This window comes from Bison bison, unplaced genomic scaffold, assembly GCF_000754665.1.
Source record: "Bison bison bison isolate TAMUID 2011002044 unplaced genomic scaffold, Bison_UMD1.0 scf7180017864072, whole genome shotgun sequence".
Classification (NCBI taxonomy): Eukaryota; Metazoa; Chordata; class Mammalia; order Artiodactyla; family Bovidae; genus Bison; species Bison bison.
This window is the reverse complement of record NW_011494644.1, coordinates 11,281,800-11,306,174: the sequence shown is the minus strand read 5'-3', so window position 1 is coordinate 11,306,174 and position 24,375 is coordinate 11,281,800. Positions and strand designations below refer to the sequence as shown.

Sequence of the window (24,375 nt, the reverse complement as noted above, 5' to 3'; positions counted from 1 at the left end):
GCCCATGAGGAGGCCTCCGTCTGCACTGAGGGCGGCTGTGGGGTTGGAGGCATCTGAGGAGAAAGCAGTCAGGAGAGGAAGTGCTTGAGACAAGGTTGATACCACCAGGAGAGACAGAGGGGGGCCGCAGGTGTGTGAACACGGGGAGGAGAGAGACAGAGGGGAGCCGGGCTCCCAGACATCTGGGCGAGAAACAGACCCATGCAGACAGAGGAGCCCGGAGACCCAGAAAGGGTGGGAAGGAGCCAGACGGCCAGAGGGTCAGGGCCCACCTGGGTCTACAGCTAGGCCCTCCCGCTCAGAATCCCCAGGCCCTTCCTGGAAGCTGTATTTTCCTCCCAGACTTCAGGGTGCCTCAGATCAAACTCAAAGGGCCCTGAGGGCTCCTCTCCTCCCGTCTCAGCCCCGCTTGGGTCTTGCCTGGAAGAGGAAGTGCCGGGTGAGGAAGTGAGACCTATCCCAGCCCTGCCCCTGTGTGTGGGCCCAGCTCCGGCACCCTGGGTGCTCCTTGGCCTTCACAACCCTCCTTGGAGCTGGTCTTGCTCTTTGCAGGCTCCCCTGGGTTTGCTGTTGTGCCAGGTCTCAGGTGCCACCTCTACCCCCGTCCCCACCTCTCTGGCTTTGCCCAGTCTTGCCCGACCCCGTTTCCCTTGTTTGTCTCTGCTCACCTCCTGGCTGTCCCCCTGGTCCCCCATCTTCAGGGGCCTCCTATGCTCCTCACCTCAGGCGGTGGGTCCTGGGCTCCTGATTCTCCGTCGGAGCCGCTCTTCCCTGTGTGAGCAGAGGGTGCTGGACAGTTGCCTCACATGAGGGCGGAAGGGAGGGCACCACCTGTTGCTGGGCAACTGTGCCCTGGATCCCCCAGCCCCTGCGGAGCGTTTCCCAGGCAACCTGCTGGGGGGATGTGGTCACTGCGGCGGGGAGGCGTTTCCTGGCAAGGGGTGGGGCCGGAATGGGCAATAGCTCTGCCGAACTCGGTGTCACCCCATAGCCAGCCCCCAGACCTCAGAACACATACTCGGAAGCCAAGAAAGAGAGACAGAGCCCATCCCAACCACCAAGGTGGCCCCCTCTACTTGCTCCCAGGTGGCTGCTGTGGCCCTGCCCTGCCCTGCCCACTGGGCCCTCCCCTAGTCCCGCTCTTGCTATCTGCCCCCACCCCCTCCTGCTTGCCCTACCTTCTCCGTGTTTTTCATGGACATATATCTCCTTTTCTTCAGACCATGTAGCCCCAGTTTCAGTTGGAAAATAGCTATGAGGTGAGACTCAGGTAGCAAAAATGGCAGGCTTCTGGGAAAGATCCAGGTTAAAAAATGTGCTTAGGCCTGTCTCCAAGATCACTGTGGATGGTGACTGCAGCCATGAAAATAAAAGATGCTTGCTCCTATGACAAACCTCAACAGCATACTAAAAAGCAGAGAAGTCATTTTGCTGACAAATGTCTGTATACTCAAATGTCTGTATACTGTTTTTCCAGTAGTCATGTAGGGATGTGAGACCATAGACCATAAAGAAGGCTGAGCACCAAAGAATTGATACTTTCGAACTGTGGTGCTGGAGAGGACTCTTGAAAGTCCCTTGGACTGCAAGGAGATTAAACCAGTTAAATCCTAAAGGAAATCAGCCCTGAATATTCACTGAAGGACCGATGCTGAGGCTGAAGCTCCAGTATTTTGGCCACCTGATGGGAAGAGCTGACTCATTGGAAAGACCCTGATGCTGGGAAAGATTGAGCGCAGGAGGAGAAGTGGGTGACAGAGGATGAGATGGTTGGGTGGCATCTCCAATTTAATGGACATGAGTTTGAGCAAATTCCAGGAGATTGTGAAGGACATGGAAGCCTGGCGTGCTGCAGTCTATGGGGTCACAAAGAGTCGAACACGACTGAACAACTGAGCAACAACCACCAAGACAGTGAACATTTGCCATCTCGGCTCCTTTCCCTTAGCACTGAGGGTCAAGGAGAGCATCATCAGTTCCTGGACTTTGAGCCTTTCACAGATCGTCTAGGTCGACTCCCTCAATGACGGAGGACAGATAAGCCCTAAACAAGTTACATGTTGTGCCCTAAGTCTTACGCCTCATGTCCATCGGAGGACGGGGGGATTATAGATATAAATCCCTTCTCTGGCATACAACCTGTATACAGCACAACACTTCCTAGGAATACATATTTCATTTTGCAAAATAACAGCCATTTAAGGTGAAGGGCTGCCCAAAATCTGTTGAAATGTTAGTGTATTACAAAGGATGGTCACAAAGGCAGCCTGACTCAGACTTCTTTGTCCTCGTGGTTTTGAGGGAAGGGCCAGAAGGAGTACAAAATGTGGCAGGGATGAGAGTAGGAGGAAAGAGAGTCCCAAGGCTCTGTGCCTTATGACCTGTGTGAAACCCAATGAGATTAGAATTGGATGAGACTATAAACCTTAAAATAAAACCTGAACTTAATGCCACTGAATTGGATATGTACAAATGATTAAGATGGTAAATTTTATGTTACACGTATTCATGGCATTAAAAAGGTTTTCTTTTTAAAATATATTCCAAGTAAATAAAAGCTGAAAATTGTTTTATCTGTTTTCTTGTAAATAATCTGTGTTTAAAAAAAAAGCACTTTGTTGTTTAATCGTTGTGTTGGACTCTTTGTGACTCCATGGACTGTAGCCCACCAGGCTCCTCTGTCCATGGAATTCTCCAGGCAAGAGTACTAGAGTGAGGTGCCATTTCCTCCTCCAGGGGCTCTTCCCAGACCCAGGGACTGAACCTTCAGCTCCTGCTTGGCGGGCGGATTGTTTACCACTGAGCCACCTGGGAAGCCCACTCGAAGAGTAAACATTATTAAAAACCAGAAAAAACAGGTATGTTTTTGTTTGTTTGTTTGTTCTCAGGGTATCAAACTGGCTGTTTTGATTCTTAACTGTTTTTCATCACTTACAGAAAGGCTTAACTTTCTTTTAACTGCTTCCTCAAGAAATTAAATATAGAATTACCGTATGTCCAGCAATGTTATATCTACGTATATGCACAAGAATTGAAAGCGGGGGCTTCCCTGGTGGCCTGGTGGCTAAGATTCTTTGTTCCCAATGCAGGGGGCCCAGGTTCAATCCCTGGTCAGGGAACTAGATCTCACATGCCACAACTAAGACCTGGGACAGCCAAATAAATAAGTATTTTAACAAATAATAGTAAATTTAAAAAAAAGAATTAAAAGCAGAAACTCAAACACATTTTCACACTAATGCTTATAGCAGCATTATTCACAATAGCTAAAAGAAATAACTCAAATGAATTCACATGTCTATTGATGGATGAATGGATAAACAAAATGTTTATATTAAAAATATTGTTTATATTATATGTAACATTATTTAGGCCTAAAATAGAAGGAGGATCTTTTGAAACATACTACGTCATGGATGAACCTTGAAAACATCATGCCGAGTGAAATAAGCCAGACACGAAAGGACAAACACTATATGATTCCACTCATGTGAGGCCCTTAGGGTAGTCAAACTTCGATAGACAGAAAGAGCCCTGGTGGTTGCCAGGGGCTGGGAGGAGGGGGAATGAAGAGTTTGTGTTTAATGGGTCTAGAATTTCAGTTTGAGGAGATGAAAAAGTTCTGCAGGTTGAGGATGGTGATGTTTGCACAGCAATACGGTTGTCCTTGATGCTACTGCAGTGTAGACTTAAAAGCTGTTAAAATGGGGATTCCCCTGCAGTCCAGTGGTTAGGAGTTGGTGCTTGCACTACAGGTGGCACAGGTTTGATCCCTGGCCAAGAAACTAAGATCCCTCGTAAACTGTGCCATTGGGCAAATAAATACATAAAGTTTCCAGCCACTGATATTAAAACAAACAAACAAAAAAAAGGGACTTCCCTAGTGGTCCGGTAGCTCAGACTCTGTGCTCCCAATGCAGGAAGCCCCAACTCAATCTCTGGTCAGGGAACTAGCTCCTGCATGCCGCAATGAAGATAGAAGATTCTGCATGTTATGACCTGTTAAATAAGTATTTAACAAAAAACAAAAACAGTTCTCTGCAGCCCTATGCAGAAGCCCCATCTGGAGGTAACTGGACCTGATGGATCTTGAAGGAGCAATCAGTTGAGCTGAGTATGTGTGGGGCTCCTGCCCATGTGGTGGCTTTTGTGGGCCCTATTTTTCTGCCATGGTGCCCCTAAGAAAGTCAATGAGGTATATTCCAGTCTGCGGCTTTCAGTGGTCAATACCTGAACCTACATCTTCTGATGCATTGCAGCCCACCAGATGTTTCCAGGAGAAGGGAGGGCTGAAGAGGCTCCCACAACTTTCCCCAACTCCTATGTGTACTGAGCCTGATCATACTTAGCCTTATTCTGGTGAAAGTGGACTCTCTTAAGAAAACATCAAACTTCATGTCCTTTACAACATACCTGGCCATCACTGCCCCATTCATCAGAAAGGAATACTAACTCTGTGGGTCATTAGTCACCTGAGATCCAACTGGAGGACTCACTTGTATCCTGGTTCTAGAAAACTCCTCCATCCAAGTTCATCCTTCCTCCAGCTCTCCCATCCTGATGCCAAGGGGTAGCAAATGGCTCTTGGATACATCACTTCACTGCTCACAGCTGCACTGTCTCCATAAAGCAGCACTGGGTGGTCAAAGCTTATTTATTTATCATTGTTTCTATTGAGCTATACAATTCACATATGGTAAATTTCACCCTTTTCAAGCATACAATTCAGTGGTGTGTAGGGTATTCACAAAATTGTGCAATCACCGCCATCTAATTTCAGAACATTTCATCACCCCAGGAGGAAACCCTCTACCCACTCCCCATCGCCTCCTCCCCTCAGTCTCTGGCAATCACTATCTGCTTTCTCTCTGTATGAATTTGTCTGTTGTGAATATTTCATATAAATACAGTCATACAATTTGTGGCCTTTTGTGTCTTACCTCTTTCATATCACATACTGTTTTCAAGGTTTGTCCATCCTATTGCATGAAGCAATGCTTCCTTCCTTTTTTATAGCTGAATAAATAATATTCCAGCATAGAATATTTAGGTTTTTTTCCCCTCTATCTGAAAGTAGAGCATTCCTATGAAGCATTTCGTAAACTGAAATGGCATAAAATAAGGAAGTCATTATCTTAGGATGTATCTTACTAATGGATGCAAAAAATAAACAGAGAGAAAGCACAGATGCTCACACACAAGCATTGAAGACTATGGTGACTGAACGCTGAGTGTAGTTTCCGGGAAGGAGCTTGACTGTGCCACTTCCAGGCATGGGGTAAGCGCTGCCTCTATAACCACTCGCTACAAAAGAGACACAGTATTACTCTCGCCTTTTACTGTAAAAGCAAAAATCCTCTTCAGATTTCTTCAGGCTAGTGAAAACAGGTACTAACGTAGGTCTTTCATAAAAGCGAAGTGGCATAAAGCGAACTTTCAAGAAACGTGAAACATACCACTCTTTGTTCATCCTTTCCTGGGAGGGTTGTTTCCACTCTGGCTATTACAAGTAGAGCTGCTAGAAACATTCAGGTCCAGGTTTTTGTGTGGACATATGTTTCAGTTTCTCTTCTGTATATACCTGGGAGTAGAATTTCTCAGTCCTGTGGTAACTTTTTGAGGAAATGTGGGTGGCCAAATTTACAACTGCTGAGTTCATCCACTTCTCCTCTTCATAACTCATGTTCCTCCGGCAATGTCAACTCCACACCTTCCCCGTCCACGTTGCGGAGGACCTCAGTGAACCTGGCTCCTGGGCGATATGTGGAGGCCACCAGCCTCAGGCTAGAAGAGCATCATGAGCAGGCATTGGGGAGGACAACCGCGCTCTCGTCCTGCTGAGCTTATGTCACCCATCCTGGCTGAAACCCAAAGACTCCTTCTTAAATAATGTTACTGCAATCAGAGTTCTGGGTTTCAGCTTCAAGCAGCCTTCATTGGCAAGTGGGTTCTTTACCACCGAACCACCAGGGAATTACCCGAGCTTCCCATCTTAATTAGAGAAGGAAAAGTATTCTTGCCCTGAAAATCCCATGAACAGAGGATAGTCCATGGGATCGTAAGAGTCAGACACGACTTAGAGACTAAACCACCACCACCCATCTTAATAATTCTGATCAGATCAGATCAGTCACTCAGTCGTGTCCGACTCTTTGCGACCCCATGAATCGCAGCACTCCAGGCCTTCCTGTCCATCACCAACTCCCGGAGCTCACTCAGACTCATGTCCATCGAGTCAGTGATGCCATCCAGCCATCTCATCCTCTGTCATCCCCTTCTCCTCCTGCCCCCAATCCCTCCTAGCATCAGATTCTTTTCCAATGAGTCAACTCTTTGCATGAGGTGGCCAAAGTATTGGAGTTTCAGCTTTAGCATCATTCCTTCCAAAGAAATCCCAGGGCTGATCTCCTTCAGAATGGACTGGTTGGATCTCCTTGCAGTCCAAGGGACTCTCAAGAGTCTTCTCCAACACCACAGTTCAAAAGCATCAATTCTTTGGCGCTCAGCCTTCTTCACAGTCCAATTCTCACATCCATACATGACCACAGGAAAAACCATAGCCTTTACTAGACGAACCTTTGTTGGCAAATAATTCTGAGGGACTTGGCAATCTTCTTCATTGTGTCTGAATTTTCATTTTTCACAAATCCTCAACTTGAAGGGCTGTTGCGGTGATAATACTAGATACTTTACACAAAGAGTTGCATTCAGCACTTTCTTCTCATCTTATCTTTCAAGACCATGAAGAATCTGCCTCTTCACATTAGGGACCACCTTAAATCTTGTTACCATTAAGGATTGCTCTACACTGACCATCAGATTCCCCAAGCTCTGAGCTTCCCCTTTCTCTCGCTCCACCCTCTGGTCCAGCTTATTGACATTTCTATTTCCTGGTGCCCACATCCAGAAATCCATCACTGACTACCCACCCTCCCTGACTTCACTCTGCTTCCTCTATAAACTTGACATCATTGTGAATTGCTTCAACCCCTCTCCTTCCAGCCCTTACCAGCCTTTCCCCTTGAACTAATACAACCACTTGTCCTTTGTCCTACTGGAGAAAATCAAACAACCCATCAGTCAGTGCGTCTAGTCACCCTTTAACACGGATCTGGGCAACTCTCTCTCCCCTCTGGACAGTGCCTCTTCCAAACCTTTCACTGCTTCCCTAGGGTCCTGCCCAATGCCACCAACCCCCCATCAGCCAATAATCTCTTCCTCTCTCCCATGAAGAAGCTGAGGATTTTGGCAGGAGCCCCAGCTCTCTTCGTTGTTGATTCTCAGCTTCCCAGAGTGGAGTTGGCCCCCCTTTGCCGCTTATCCCCACCCCAGCAAGGATAGATTAGTCATCATGAATATCATGGTCTGCTCCTGGCTCCATTCACGGCTTGCCTGGGGGGATAATCATCGGCTGCCTCCTGATCTACCCTGATACTGTCCTCTTGTAATGAAGGTTCTCACTTTGATGATCAGTTCCCCCCCACTGACCATCCTACCCTCTTCAACTATCTATTCCTCTTATGATACTGCTCCTGGCTATAACTAATTCCGTCTTCTATGTGCCTCACAGTTTACTGAGCACATTTTCCTATCTCATTTAATCCTCTAAAATAACACTTTGAGACTTCCCTGGTGGTCCAGTGGCTAAGACTCCGCATTCCCAAAGCAGGGGCCGTGGGTTCCATCCCTGGTCAGGGAACTAGATCCCGAGCGCTGCAGCTAAGACCTGGTGCAGCCAAAATAATAACAATAACCCTTTGAAGTGGGTCTTTTTCTTTAAAAAATTATTTATTTACATTGAAGTACAGTTGATTTATGTTTCAGATGTACGATGAAATGATTCTTTTCTACTATAGTCATTGCAAGATAAGTACTATAAGTAGAGGCTTGTTGTTGATCTATTTTATAATAATAGGGTATATCTGTTAATCTCAAATTCCTAAGCTATCTCTCATAACCCTTTCCCCTTTGGCAACCCTAAATTTGCTTTCTATATCTGAGTCTGTTTCTGTTTTGTAAATAAGTTCATTTATATCTTTTTTTTCTTTTGGCCATCCAATTTTGGAATCTTAGTTCCCTGACCAGGAATTGAAGCCATGCCCTCTGCAGTGGAAATGCAGAGTCCTAACCACTGGACCACCAGGGAAGTGCCATCATTTGTATCATTTTTTTTAATGAAGCAGATGTTATCCTTCTTTTATTAATGATGGTCCAGAGAGACTTTAAGTAATTTGCCCAAGATAAGTGGCTGTGCTGGATGGACCTCAGCCAGCTCCTCTCTTTTCTGCTACCCCATCATCGGTGACCACACTTTCCTGGCCACAGGTGAGATCCTTTCCTTCTCTGTCCTCGGCTGAATCCCCATATGCCCGTCCACTGTTCTCACTCACTGCACTCTGAAAATTATACATTCCTTTATCCCCACATCCCCTCATAAGGCTGTGAGTCCCTTCAGGTGGGACACTCCAGTTCCATTTTCCAAGTGACCTAATAAATGTTTTTGATCACATGAAGTTCAAGCTACTTTAGCCTGTGTGTCTGGTTAGTTGTGGCTAGTTGACCATTTTGCCTTCACTTACATAAAACGAGTGGACGTGAAAAAGTGATGATACTAGAGAAAACGTGCAAGATCTCATGACCTTGGTACAATAGGGACAAAGTTGAGACATACTAAGTACTGTGGATGCTAATGGGGCTTCCCCAGTGGCTCAGCGGTAAAGAATCAGCCTGCAATTCAGGAGATGCAGGAGACTCAGGTTCTATCCCTGGGTTGGAAAGATCCCCTGGGGGAGGGCATGGTAACCCACTCCAGTATTCTCGCCTAGGAAGTCTCATGGACAGAGGAGCTTGGCGGGCTACAGTCCATAGGGTCGCAGAGTCAGACATGATTGAAGCGACTGAGCATGTGAGCACATGGATGCTAAAATCAATGACTCTCAGCTGGATGTGCAATGAGCAGTTGGTCTGCACTGTATTCAACTGGGAAGGAAAAGAACAAAATCAAGGCGTATATACAGAATGCTGGAAATGTATGATTTAGGTGTGTAACTAAAACGTGAGGGGTAATTAGGAATCTTAGGATTTTCTCATTTCCACTGGATGGAGCCCCTCCTTAGAACATAAGACATTTGTTTTACTAGTGCACTCTTGATTCATATAGAAACATTTCCTTGGCACTCACCATGCACCAGGCCACGTTCTGGAGTGAATCCTAAGAGGTGAGTACGGTTATCACCCTTTTTTTTAGGTGAGGAAACAGAAGCAGAGAGAAGTAAAATAACTTGCCTCAGGTGCTCACTTCAGCAGCACATGTACTAAAATTGTAGGAAAAAAGAGAAGATTAGCAAGGCCCCTGTGCAAGGATGCCAAGCAAATTCGTAAAGCATTCCATAATTTTATTATCAACTCTCTACAAATTCTTATCTTCAGAGAAGACAATGTTTAAACCTGCATCACAATCACCCTTGTTTACTTGGAGCTTCAGCATCAGTCCTTCCAACAAATATTCAGGGTTGATTTCCTTTAAGATTGACTGGCTTGGGCTCCTTGTTTACCGTGTTTTTTTTTTCTGGTCACCTCCCAGAGCTGACTCTCTCACCCTTAACATCTTTTGTCTTTAGATGAGGCTGGCAGGGCTACAGCCACTTTGGTGAGTTACTCAGTTTTTTCTGACTCTCTCCCAAATATACGTGTTATTAAACTTTGATTTTCTCCTGTTTAAAAATAAATAAATAAGTAACTTGCCCCGGGCACACACCATCTGAGCAGTGGTGGCTGAATGCCAACACTGTACTCTTCACCAGCACCTCACAGTATCTCTGTCTTAATGCATTTGCAGAACACATCACGCATGAGCGCAGATGACTCTTTGAACCTCATGTGATGTGTCAAGGAAACCAAACATGCTCCTATTTTTAGCTGAATTCTTTCTGACACAAAGCAAGAAAGAGGGCATTGTGGTGGAATGACTCCCACATAGGTAGCAACTTATCCAGCATATATGAGCACTGGCTGATTTACAACTCAGATGGACAGGGATTTCATCCCTTTGAATACTATATTGTTATACGTTCTGGAGAGTGATTATTTTTGTGAAGAGGAGCAAAACAGATTAAAGGGAACAAAAAACTAAACAAAGGGAAAAATAAAAAGTTGCAGTGGATAAAGCAATTCAGTAAGAGAAAGCAAAAACAGGTTAAAAAAAAAGTTACTGTGTAATTATATCTCAATAAAAGAAAATTAAAACCAGGTTCCCAAGTGACTTTAATTTGAGTTGTTCAAGCCAACTTACACAAAATTATTTTGCAGTCTTATGATGCATTTGACAAGATCTCCAGGATCTAAACTCGAGTTGAGCCAAGCTTTAAGATAAAGCTAACTGCAGATGAAAAAGATATGGCCTCCTAAACCATCTTTATCTTGAAGAGATCAAAAAGGAAGGCCATGTTTTGTGAAATTCTCAAGGGAGAGAATACACATTTACTCAGTACAGATCACGTGCCAGGTTTATTGCCAAAAGTTGATCTCATTATCTCCAATTTACAGAGGAAGAAACCGAGGCTCAGTAGGTAATGAAAAGAGTGAAAACTGGAATCAGGCTTTAAACGCATGTCTCTTCATAATACAGCAGTCTGTCCACAAATTCTTGGTACATTATTATAGGTTTCTGATTTCAAAAGTGATTAACTCATTTTGTAATATATACACATATTGAATCATGATGTTGTATACCTGAAACTAATATAATGTTATATGTCAATTGTATCTCAATTTTTAAAAATTATTAACATTGTACATTTACCTACCTGAATCTAGAGCCACTTTAGTTACTGCCCTAGAGGGTCTAGACTTCTAGCCTAATAATTTTCAACCAAATGCATTATTATATCAATGAACTCTACAGGAACCTTACCCTTTGACAGAAGTAGATATCATTTTTTTTCAAGTTTTTTTTTTTACTACATTTCATAACAGGAAGCAACATTTTATATCGTGACCCACTACATATGCAGAGTGTTTAACTGCACTATTTCAAAAAACAATGTAAGGACTTCCCTGGCGGTCCAGCGGTTAAGATTCCACGCTTTTACTGCAGGGGGTGCAGGTTTGCTCCCTGGTTGGGGAAATAAGATTCCCTGAGCCGAGTAGCCAAAAAAGCTCCTCCAAAGCCCACAGTATTTAACTTTGTTACATGCTCTGCTCTCTTCATTTCTTTTCTATTCCATTTTTAAAATATGCTGGTCCTGAGCTGTTAAATTGATTTCATGGCCCACCAGTGTCTTAAGATCTACAGTTTGAGAAACACTGTAGTTTAGGATTTGCTTTGATCTGGAGATTTTTTTCTCATTTGGTAAATGCAGAAATATAGGCTCTCCAGAATGAAGTGAGTTCTTTAAATGTACACAACTAAGAAGTATTGAATGGAGGACCTCAACACAGAATTCTGCCTTTACACCCAGTATTCTTCTGAATACAGAATTTTTCCAGAGGAATTGTGAATGAGAAACTGAAGGACACCCACATGCCCTCCCTGCAAGAAAAAAGGCTTAGCTACGTGAAGAAACGGGGGCGGGGGGTACACTTCCTAGGAGTCTCGCTGCAGCCAAGGCATTTGACAGTCCTTTCTGGAGGACACCTGGTCTGGGGCAGGTAAGATGCAGGAGCCAGGATTCAGAGGTGGATTCATAGTCCCTGCTGTGGGAGGGGCTCCTGTTTCAGTAGAGGAGTTCACGAAAACAGGTAAATTACAGTGCAGGCGAATCAGAACCATATTAGTGATGGAGGAAATGAAAAGAAATTAAAAGACAGTTGCTCCTTGGAAGCAAAACTATGACGAACTTAGCGTATTAAAAAGTAGAGAGGTCACTTTGTTGACAAAAGTCCGTATCGTCAAAGCTATGGTTTTTCCATGTACGGATGTCAGAGTTGGACTGTGAAGAAAGCTGAGAGCCGAAGAATTGATGCTTTTGAATTGTGGTGCTGGAGAAGGCTCTTGAGAGTCCCTTGGACTGCAAGGAGATCCAACCAGTCCATCCTAAAGGGGATCAGTCCTGAATATTCATTGGAAGGACTGATGCTGAAGTTGAAGCTCCAATACTTTGACTACCTGATGTGAAGAGCCAACTCATTGGAAAATACCCTGATGCTGGGAAAGACTGAAGGCAGGAGGAGAAGGGGACGACAGAGGATGAGCTGTTTCGATGGTATCACCGACTCAGTGGACATGAGTTTAAGGAAACTCAGGGAGATGGTGAAGGACAGAGAAGCCTGGCGTGCTGAAGTCCATGAGGTTGCAGAGTCAGACATGACTGAGCTACTGAACGATAACAAGTGATGGAGGAAGCACAGCTGGAGGTCAGAGAAAGGAGCTTGATTTCAGTTCAGAGCCTGGGAGAAGGGAGCTGAGGAGAGAAGCTGTGGCGGAGGGCGCACAGAGTGGCTGCAGTGGTGGTGGTGGTGGTGATACGGCAGACTCTCCTAAGGGTAGAAGGTACTGGGTGGGTAGAAAGAGGAGAGCGTGTTAAGTAGCTGGAGCAACATGAGCCAACTGTAGGCCACTGAGGGGCAACGTGTGGGGCATGAAGAACAGTGGGGTAGGGGGTAGAAGCCCCTTTTGCAACTTAGCAGAGTCACCTTTGCCCACTAGACATTTTTTAATATTAAAAAAGTTAATTTATTTAGTTTATTTAGTTGTAGCATGTAAGATCTTCAATCTTCAATGAGACGTGAGAGATCTTTAGCTGCAACATGCAAACGCTCATTTGCAGCCTGTAGGAACTAGTTTCCTGATCAGGGTTCAAACCCAGGCTCCCTGCATTGAGAGTTCAGAGTCTTAGCCACTGGAACACCAGGGAAGTCCTGCAAGGAACTCTTTTGAAAGGCAAAACCCTTCAGTGGCTCCCCTCACTCTCGGAAAGATTCCAAACCTCTGACCACATCTCCCTCTCCCTGAATCCTCTGCCCACTGGCTACTGCCCAGAACTTGCCTCCCACCTGCTTCCCTCACTTACCACCAGCCACCCTGCCCTCCCCATCCCACGTGCTTCCTGCTCAGGGCTCTGGTATTCATTGTTCCCTCTGCCTGGTCCACTCTTCACACAAATAGCTGTATTTCTCTTCATGACTTCAATCAGGTCTCTTCACAAATGTTACGGACCAGAGAACCCTCCAAGTTGGAGAAGCAGCCTCCCTATCCCTCTTCATGTTCTCACTCTGATTTGACGGTTTCTTCATAGCACACCTCCTACAGTGATGTCGTTGTTCATTTGACAACACCCACCCATCCCCACTGGAAGGATCCCTGGGTTGGGAAGATCCCCTGGAGGAGGGCATGGCAACCCACTCCAGTATTCTTGCTTGGAGAATCCCACAGACAGAGGAGCCTGGTGGTCTACGATCCATAGGGTCCCAAAGAGTCAGACACGACTGAATCAACTTAGCACTCATGCACGCGCTCACTGGAGTGGAAGCTCTTAGGGGTGGGATTTGAATCTCTTCCTCCTTGCTATCTCTTCAACATCTGGGGTGGTGCCTCCAACCTATAGATGCTCCATAAACATATGTTGAGTGAGTTGCTTTGCTAAGGGGGCGAAGGAGACGGTGACAGAGTGTAAGTTGCCTGGGAGAGCAGAAAGCTTGGGAAGGCTTTGGACTTTCCTGGTCTATAGGACCAGGGCAGGTGTGCTTTTCACTGCTCATAGTCTGGGACAGGTAGGTCCCCAGCTGGCACATGGGTTAAATGTGAAAGAGTTCAAAGGGGAGCTAATGAGGTAGAAGCAGAGGGGGGCCTGGTGTTCCATGGCCTCTGCCTCTTCCTTCTGGCTCCTGAGGTGCAGCATCAGAGCAAGCTCTAGAGTTACCTGCATCAGCTACACAGGGGCCTTCCTTGTCTCCAGGAGGACAGAGGATGAACCCTGAGACCCCTCCCACTGGAGGAAGGGCATCTCCGTCATGCTGGAGAGGGTGCTAAGGAACTGTTGCCCAGAACCCAGAACCCAGTCTGCAGGCAGAGAGGAGACCCTGGATCACAGCATTGTTGGGGTGGGTGCATGAAAATGAACCTATGACCAATGTAAGAGATTATTCTGAGGGTCCCGGAGGAGTTTTCCCAAGGTGTTCCGCTCAGATCTCTCTGAGCTGCCATCTTTGATTTCCAGTATTTTTTTCACAGACTGTGTGATGTGCCCCTATTAAAGAAGAAAGAAATGGGTGATAATGAGGGGTGAGGGCAGAGTTAGAGAGAGAGTTGGGGAGAGACAAAGAGACAAGGAAGGAAGAGAAGAACAGAAGGAAAAAGGCACTGAGAGAGGGAACATAAAGAGAAAACCTTGGGATAGGAGATGTCAGGCGAAGATCAAGACATTAAAGGAAGGAGAGAGAATCGGGAGAGAAAGGCAAGTGCAAGGAAGCTGCACTTGCTGGGACAGAAGCTGGGATTTCCCTGGTGGTCCAGTGGCTAAGCCTCTGGCACTCCCAATGCAGGGGACCTGGGTTCAATCCCTGGTCAGGGAAAGATCCCACATGCCACAACTAAGACCTAGCACAACCAAATAAACAATAAATACTGAAAGAAAGACAAAAGCCATAAGAGGACACAATGGCTGGAATGAGATAAAAGTGGGCACCAGGATGTGCTTGTTTTGGACACGCAGAAGGTTGGAGAAGGGAGATCACACAGCTCATCCTTGACTGCCCTCCTAGATCTCGGAATCTCCTCACCAGGAGCCCCGCCCTACTTCCGGCTCCCCAGGGTGGGGCTCCTTTGTTTCCTGGGATGGGTCCTCAGCACCAGATGGTGAGCCTGTCCTCTGAATGCTGGGCTCCTGGTTATTAATAACCGAGGCTAATGGTTCCAGTCCCTCCCTGGCCTCTGTCCTTCTGACCTGTTACCTCAGTGGGTGAGAGGGTGAGTCCTGGAGGGGTCCCAGAAGAGAAGGGCTGACAGAAGAAATCGATGACACCAATCGTGGGAAGTTTCAGACCCACAGAAGGGAGTCTTTGCCCTGTGTGGGCTACAGTGCCAGACAGATTCAGCTATGGTGCCAGAAGTCCTGAGGGCCCAGCACGGCCCCCCGGGGAGGTCCTGTCTGCTTTTCTTCCTCAGCTTCCCATTTGCCCACTAAACTGACTATCTGTTCCGGGGAGGGGGATCTGCAGGTGTTGCCTCAAGTCACTCTTCTTAGAGAGAAAAAGTTTGTGAAGAGGCTGACAGATTGAGGATGGATGGTTGGAAGAAATAGAAAGTACAACAAAATATTAACCATGAGAGGGTTTCCCTGGTGGCTTAGTGGTAAAGAATCCACTTGCCAATGCAGAAGACATGGGTTCGATCCCTGATCCGGGAAGATCTTGCGTGTCGCAGAGCAGGTGCGCCCATGCGTTGTCATCACTACTGAATCTGTGTTCTAGAGCCTACGAGCCACAACTACTGAGCCCTCCTGCAGCAACTACTGAAGCTCTCGCCCCCTAGAGCCTGTGCTCTGTAACAACAGAAGCCACTGCAGTGAGAAGCCTGCGCACTGCAACGAAAAATAGCCCCTGCTCCTCACAACTAGAGAAAAGCCGGTGCAGCAACGAAGACCCGGCACAGCCAAACATAAATACATAAAATTATTTTTTAATGAAGTAGAGCTTTGTTTCGTCTGACTCAGTTTAATAAAAAAATTAACCATGACAGAATCTACATGGTGAGCATATGGATGTTCACTGTATATTCTTTCAACTTTTCTGTACTTTGAATTTTTTCATATAAAATATGAGAGGAGAGAAAAAAATTGCCCAGCAAATAGTATAAGGTGTTGGGAGTGTGATCCCTTTCCAAGACAGTCTATATTTCAAATGCCTGGAGAGGGCAATGTTTATCCTGAGAGAGGGCAGATTGCAGGTAAGGGCACCAGCAGAAATCAAACAGGGGAGGGAGAACCCTCGATAGCACCAGGTGATGAGTAGTGCTGCCCGCACACAGCTGCTGGTCTCTCGGTTGGTGATCTTTTCTCAAGTTTATTCTGCCTCTCCTGAGATCTAGGCCTTGGCCCAGAGTTGGCCCCACCCTGCCACCTGTAACCCTTGGGATAGGATAAGTTCCAGATCCTGCCTGACAACTGATCCTAGGAGTCTGGTCGTGTTTGTTCAGGAGGTGAGGTTCACACAGCAGGGGGAGGGCTTGGACTTGGTATAAGAGATCTGGAAGTTTCTAGGGGGGCTATTTTGCACTTGAAACTGCCAGGTAAGGGCTGACAGAGGTGTGGGCTAAGGGGTGACAGGGATTCCTGGATCTGAGTTAGGGGGAAATTCAAGCTCAGCTGAAGAAGAGACTTCCTAGACTGAGCAGCAGGAGAGACCTGGATGTCAACTACCTGGGGCATCTGAATCGGAGCTAGTCTTAGGTGTAAAGATGTCTGGATCTCAACTGTAGGGCTGGAGACACCGGGGATACACCCATGGCCAGATTTGTGTTAGCAGAGAAAGAGGTATGACAAATAGACCAGGCACCTGGGATCTAATATCTTGAGCTGATTCCAGCTCCTTCTCAAACTTCTTGGGCTATCCCATCTCCACCAGAACTGCTTGGATGGTGATACTGGCTGTCTCTTCTATTACCGTGTTCACTCTCCAAGTGACAGATAAATGCTCTAAAATGCTCCTTTCTTTCCAATTTGAGAAAAGGACCAACCTAGGAATTTATACTATGCCCCAGATGCCCCACAAGCTGGGCCAATCTACCCCAGCCCGACTTCCTTTAGGCTTTTCTCAGACTCCTGGTTTGATGAACTCAACCATCTCTATAATTTGGAGATGTCCTCCACTTTTTTTTTTTTTTTTTGGCTTTGCTATGTGGCTTCTAGGTCTTAGTTCCCCAACCAGGGATGGAACCTGTTCTCCCTGCAGTGGAAGTGCGGAGTCCTAACCACTGGACCACCAGGAAAGTCCCTCACTTCTTTAGAAAATTCCTTTCCTGCTTTGTGCTAGGAGGGAACAGGGGTCGACACAGCTTAATCCAGATAGAAAGTCAGGATTGATCTAGCCTGGGAGGGAAGAGGAGGGTTGGTTGTAGCCAGACAGGGGAGAGGGAGAGGGATTAAGGACACATAAGATAGTATCTGTGATGAACAGGACTAGAGACTATGGGCAGTTCTTTCAAACCCCAAGACTGAGTGGATGAGGTCTGCATTGAAGGACCAAGAACCCCAAGACTCAGCTGGAGGTCAGAGGCACCTGGGTAAATGGCCTTCGAGGGGATAAGGGCGACTATTCACTTCCTTTCTTCTCACTCCAGCCCCAGGATGTTGACTGCTGCTCTTCTCGCCCTACTTTGTGCCTCAGCCTCTGCCACAGAGAGTAAGCGAGAAGCCCGGAGTCCAGGACAGATCAGGGGAAGACAGGCGCCCGCACTGCGAGCAGCCAAGGCTTTCAGAGGCTGACTTGGGGTGGTTGGAACCGAGTTGTGGGAGGAAGAGGGGTGATGGGCAGAAACTGAGCTCTCAGGGGATTTCTGCCCCCAACTCCTCCTTTCCCTCCAATTCAGCCCAGGGCCTCCTCCTACAGTGGAGAATATGGAGGTGGGGTAGGAGAACGATTCTCCCAGTCTGGAAACCAGCTGGATGGCCCCATCACTGCCATTCGCATTCGAGTCAGCAATTACTACATCGTAGGGTAAGCGTCTTCGAGATTCTGTGCTTTGGCGACCTTCTAGGATCTTACTAAATTAGGAAGGTCTCAGTCACTGTGGGTCACATCAGTAAGTCACAGGGATAACATGATATAGAAAAGTTATTAGATGACTTGAATTTGAGACCTGTGCTGCCGAAACCTGTAAGACTCCCACATGTGTGATCTTGAGTAAATCATATACCTTAAACTCTGAGGGACCTGGGCATTGTCTAGTTTACCCCCACCCAAGGTTTAAATCCCACCTGGCATCCTCCTTCTCTAGCTTGATGCCTCTCCCCAAACATGTGTCCTTCTGACACTGGAGCCTGGCACAGCACGAACAAGTCTCTCCCCTCGTGGGGGCCTTTCAGATGTTTGGGAAAAAAAAAAACAAAACCTTTTCTTCTTTCAAGTAAGGGGTGGGGGCCCAATGGGAATGTAGACTCCAAAGGCAAGCTCTGATTTTTACTGTCTGGGTGATTCCAGGCAAGCTGTTTTCCCTCTGTGAGCCTGATCATCAGCAAGATGAGGAGCTGAAGTTCTGTGTATGCCCTTCCAGGGCTCATCCAACCCTCACACTCTTCAGGGCTGTTACCTCGGTCACTAGTCTGAAGGTCTCAGCCTGTAGGCCAACAGCTCCTGTATTCTGATCACCTTACTCAGTGTCTCCCTTTCTTCCCTCCTCACTCCACCCCTAGTCTCCAGGTGCGCTACGGCACGGTGTGGAGCGACTATGTGGGCGGCACCTCGGGAGACCTGGATGAGATCTTTCTCTACCCTGGGGAATCCATTGTCCAGGTGTCGGGAAAGTACAAGACCTACCTGAGAAAGCTGGTCTTTGTGACGGACAAGTTCCGCTTCCTGTCTTTCGGGAAAGACACAGGCACGAGTTTCAACGCTGTCCCCCTGTACCCCAACACTGTGCTACGATTCATCAGTGGCCGAGCTGGCTCCCTTATTGATGCCATCGGCTTCCACTGGGACCTCTACCCCTCTGATTATGAGAGCTGCTGAGTTGTACCGCAACCCTACAATGGGGACCTGGGAACCCACTCACCACTAACCACCATCCAATTAAAAAAACCACCATGTCTCAATTAAAAAAAAAACAACAAACAATAAAAGGGCATGACTACAGCTAGTGGGATGCACCTCTTGACTCTGGGTAGGAATGTGCGAATCTCATTTCTGGCTACTTGTTGTGTGTTAGTCTGGGGAAGAGTGGGAGGATGAGGGAGAGAGGTGAAAGAATCCTGAGCTTTTCTTCATAATTTATCAAGAGGAGATGAGGTCTTCCCTAGTGGTCCAGTGCTTAAGAGTCTGCCTGCCAGTGCAAGAGACACTGGTTCGATGCCTGGTCTGGGAAGATCCCACATGTCGAGGAACAACTAAATCCATTCGCCACAACCACTAAGCCCACAAGCCCATGCACCGCAACAGGAGAGTAGCCAGGGCTCGCCACAACTAGAGAAAGTCAGAGTGCAGCAACAAAGCACAGCCCCAAATAACTAAATTTTACAAAAGTATTTTCAGTTGAGATAACTTTTGGAAATATAGAAGAGATAAGATTCTGGCCTGAACTGATTCTTTTTTTTCAAGTGTTTACCCAAACTGGAGGCTGAAGGTAAGGCCAAAGTCGTGGCTTAACGCCAAAACTCCAGATGTTTCACTCTCCAACCCTTTCCTCCTTTGTCTTCTTGAGACAGTGCCTCTCCACCGACAGGCTGTCACCTCACTCTCCTGACCTCAACCCACCCACTGTTTGTGGGTGCCTGGTTCATCATCCTTCGTTTTTTCCCAGAACCCACCCAACTCCCAAAGTTTAGCCCGAGTGCCTGCCAAGGACTCTGGCTATTTACCCCATCCTAGTTCCCGCCTTTACACGAAAGTCCTGGGGTCCATGCTCAGCTCTCTCAGACCTCAGTTCTTTCCTCCGGAAGTCACCACCTCAGCAGCTTCTACTCTGCCAACTGTTGTTGCTGTCTAGTCACTCAGTTGTATCCAACTCTTTATGACCCCATGGACTGTAGTTTGCCAGGCTTCTCTGTTCATGGGATTTCCCAGACAAGAATACTGGAGTGGGTTGCCATTTCCTTCTCTAGAGGATCTTCCCAACCCAGGGATCGAACCTGCATCTCCTGCATTGGCAGGCGGATTCTTCACCACTGAGCCACCAGGGAAGCCCACGCTGCCAATTTTACCCTCAAAACAAAAGGGTATTCCAGGAGGTGGGGTTGGGGTGGAGATTTTCCATCATGTTTCTGTGGACTGAATGGGCTGCTTAGAGTTCAGGGGAAGCATTAAGGGACTGGACATATTCAGCAAGGATTTAAGGGTATGTAGTTGCTTTGGAAATTCTAGTTCTCGGTCCCAAATTTTTGACAGTTTTTTGTTTGTATATTTGTGCTTGTGGTGGTGATTCCTCATTGCTCCCAATAGGTTTATTCACATCCCAGGGAATTTCGGTCACATTTTTTCCCAATTAGACAAAAATAACAGTCATGTATATGTAATTTTATAAAGAAATATTAGCATGATACAAACTCATGATTAGTCTGTTTCTTATAAAAATGCCTTTATTTCTCTCAAGTCCATGGAATGGAATATTATGCAACTATATTTTTATTGATATATAAATCACATAAGATAAAATTCACCCCACTTTTTGACTGAGCCCCTGTGTGATGTGGGATGATTGGCATGGTTCCCCAACCTGGGTTGGAACCCACACCCCCTGCATTGGAAGCACGAAGTCTTAATCACTGGCTGGCCAGGGAAGACCCATAAAATTCACCCTTTAAAAAAATTTTTATTTATTTTTTGGTTGGGTCTTCCTTGTCCTTCACGGACTTCTCATTGTGGTAGCCTTTCTTGTTACAGAGCCCTGGCTCTAGAGTGCATGGACTTCAGTAGTTGTGGTATGTGGGCTTAGTTGCCCCATGGCACGTGAAATCCTCCTTGAGCAGGGATCGAACCATGTCCCCTGCATTGGCAGGTGGATTCTTAGCCAGGGCACCACCAGGGAAGTCCAAAATTCCCCCTTTTAAAGTATGCCTTTCAGAGGTATTTAGTGTATTCACAGATTGTGGAACCATCATCACTCTCTAATCCCAGAATAGTTTCATCACCTCAAAAAGAAACCCCGTCCCCATGAAGCAGTCACTCTCCATTCTCCTCTCCCCCAGCCCCTAGTAACCCTCTTTTCTGTCTCTATAGGTTTGCTTATTCCAGACCTTCCACACAGATCAAATTATACAACAACATGGCCTTTTATGTCTACTTTCTGCCATTTAACATAGTATTTTCAAGTTTCACCCATGTTACAGCATATATCAATACTTTAGTCCTTCTTGTGGCTGAATCTGACAGCCTTTTGACAGATCAGATATTTGGTCAACTTTAGGAAAGCCTCTTTTTTTTTTTTTTCACCCAGTTAGGGGACTGGCACCAATGGGGCAGCCATGGCAGAAGGGAATTAAGGGGAGGGATTCCTGGCTTTTATCTAGTCCTTATTAGGTTTTGGCAGATTAAGGAAAATGTCCCCTTACTTAAAAACTTGAGTTTTAAGAGTGCTGAATTAAGCTAATCACACATTTACCAAATAGTCCCTGCTAAAGGGTAGGAATACAAAGAGTACTGAAGATCTGGTTCTTTTCCTCTAGTTAAAACTGTTGGTTTGGTGGCATAACAAAGGTGATTTTCATAATATGCTAAGAGAGCCAAAAGGAGGGTTAACTTTCTCTGGGAGGTCAGGGAAGTCTGTGTGTGTGTGTGTGTGTCTGTGGAGGAACAGTACTAAGTCTAGATTATGTAGAAATATGAAGATATTTCTCTCAAGTCCATGGAATGGAATATTATACAACTATATTTTTATTGATATATAAATCACATAAAATTCATCCCACTTTTTGACTGCACCCCTGTGTCATGTGGGATGATTGGCATGATTCGATACAGGCAAAATGGTTCAGTGATTCAGTACAGGCAAAATGCAAAGCACAATTGGGCAAAAGAAGAAGCCTCACAGAAAGGCAGGAACCATGAACATAATACTGAACTATTTAAACTTTATGGGCTATGGGATGGCACCGAATCAAATTTTGCCCATTGGATTGATAAGCTGTACATCATTTTTCTGGTGTAAATTGGGGAAATGGAAGAAAGATAAAGCAGGATGAGATAAAACAGTTAAGAGACTAGTTCTAGATCAGAAATGATAATGTCTGTACAAAGGCAATAACATGAGAAAGAGAGGAAAGGGAAGAATTTGAGAGATTTGAGGGGGAAGATAGGCTCAGAAGAATTGATAAGTAAATGCAAGAGGGTGAGTGAAAGAGAATTTAGAACTACCACATCAGTAGCTTGGGCATCTGGGAAGAAAGATATTCTCTGAGATGCGGAGTACAAAAGAAAAACTAAATAGCTTTTGGACTCATTGAGTTTTTTTTAATGTTTATTTTCTTTATTTATTTGGCTGTGTCAGCTCTTAGTTGTAGTACGTAAGATCTTCGATCTTTGTTGAGGCAGGCAGGATCTTTATTTGCAGCATTCGAACTCTTAGCTGTGGCATGTAGGATCTAGTTCCCCGACCAGGGATTGAACCTGGGCTCCCTGCAGTGGGAGCACAGAGCCTTAGCCACCGGACCACCAGGAAAGACCCTGGTGTCAGCTCTTATATCCAACTGTGCTCTTCTTGGCTACTTAAGGATCTAGTTTGGAAGGTTTTCTTTTTTTTTTTTTTTTTTAATTGTTTCTCTTGGAATATCAGGTGTTTAACAATTGGAATTGCCACCAGGCAGACGCAGATCCCTAGGAAGTAGATCCAACCATCATTCCCTTTCAAGAGCTAAGGAAATTAAGGCACAAAGAGGTTAAATATCTTGACCCCAGGTGCCTGGCAACAAAGCCCTGTACCTAAGCTATTTTTTTATTTTAGAAGTCCTGACTCCCTGAGCTATGCTCTTTTCACTATTTCTGGCAGGTATCTTACCATATATCTGGGGACTGACAACAGATGTGAAAACCTGAATGGAAGTGTTAATTGCTCAGTCGTGTCTGACTCTTTGTGACCCCCATGGACTGTAGCCCTTCAAGTTCCTCTGTCCATGAAATTCTCCAAGCAAGAATACTGGAGTGGGTAGTCATTCTCTTCTCCAGGGGATCTTTGGGATCTTCCCAACCCAGGGATCAACCCAAGTCTCCTGCATTGCAGGCAGATTCTTTACTGTCTGCACCACTAGGGAAGCCCAAATAGTCCTCTGTAAAGTGCAGGGAAGACCAAAATGCCAATCATCTAATAGTTCTTGAGATTCCTGAGACAGTTAGGGGTCTGCAAGGTCAAAACTATTTTCATTAAAAAACTGAGATACCATTTAACTTTTTACTTAAATTCTTTCTTGAGTATATTGCTGAGTTTTCAAGAGGTTATATAATGTGTGATATTACAACAGACTGACTATACAGAAACACATGTAAGAATCCTGCTATTTCATCTTAAAGCAGACATTGTGTGTGCAAGCTCAGTTGTCTCCAACTGTTTGCAACCCCATGGACTGTAACTGACCAGAATCCATGGGATTTACTAGCCAACAATACTGGAGAAGGTTGCCATTTCCTACTCCAGGGGATCTTTCCTACCCAGAGATAGAACTAGAGGCTCCTGAGTCTTCTGCAGTGGCAGGTGGATTCTTTATCACTGGATTACCTGGGAAGTTCAAACCAGACATTAGGTTTGTAAAAAGGTAAAACAATGTCACTCTTCTTTTTTGCTTTGGAAAATTGTCATTTTAAAAACTAAAATGTTATCTATGTTGTATGTAAAAAGTTTATTATTGCAATTTTGGGCAATTTTTAAATGGAGACATAATTCATATAACATAAAATTTATCATTTCTAAGTGTACATTTTGGTGGTTTTTAGTACATTCACTGTGTTGTGCAACTATCACCACTGTCTAATTTCAGAACATTTCCATCACCCCTGAAAGAAATTTCAATCTATTAGCAACAGTTCCAGTTCATCAATTCCTTACCATCCCCTGCCAATCACTAATCAACTTTCTGTCTCTATGGATTTGTTTCTGTAGTTTTTTAAAGTGTATTAATACATGTTTCAAATTTGAATTCATTTCTAACCCAGTAAATATGGATATATCGGTTCAGTTCAGTTCAGTAGCTCAGTCATGTCCGACTCTTTGCGACCCCATGAATCACAGCATGCCAGGCCTCCCTGTCCATCACCAACTCCCGGAGCTCACTCAGACTCATGTCCATCGAGTCAGTGATGCCATCCAGCCATCTCATCCTCTGTCGTCCCCTTCTCCTCTTGCCCCCAATCCCTCCCAGCATCAGAGTCTTTTCCAATGAGTCAACTCTTCACATGAGGTGGCCAAAGGACTGGAGTTTCAGCTTTAGCATCATTCCTTCCAAAGAAATCCCAGGGCTGATCTCCTTCAGAATGGACTGGTTGGATCTCCTTGCAGTCCAAGGGACTCTCAAGAGTCTTCTCCAACACCACAGTTCAAAAGCATCAATTCTTTGGCACTCAGCTTTCTTCACAGGCCAACTCTCACATCTATACATGACCACTGGAAAAACCATAGCCTTGACTAGACGGACCTTTGTTGGCAAAGTATTGTCTCTGCTTTTCAATATGCTATCTAGGTTGGTCATAACTTTCCTTCCAAGGAATAAGCGTCTTTTAATTTCATGGCTGCAGTCACCATCT

At 45.7% G+C, this 24,375-nt stretch overlaps 1 protein-coding gene across 1 annotated transcript; it reads left to right on the top strand.

Moving 5' to 3' along the window:
- The first annotated feature begins 17,082 nt into the window (after positions 1 to 17,082).
- Positions 17,083 to 18,663, top strand: ZG16 (zymogen granule protein 16). Its single transcript, XM_010837436.1, has 3 exons — positions 17,083 to 17,334; positions 17,517 to 17,652; positions 18,348 to 18,663. The coding sequence occupies exons 1-3, from the start codon at positions 17,223 to 17,225 to the stop codon at positions 18,661 to 18,663; spliced, it is 564 nt and encodes a 187-aa protein (XP_010835738.1). The 5' UTR covers positions 17,083 to 17,222.
- The last annotated feature ends 5,712 nt before the right edge of the window (positions 18,664 to 24,375 follow it).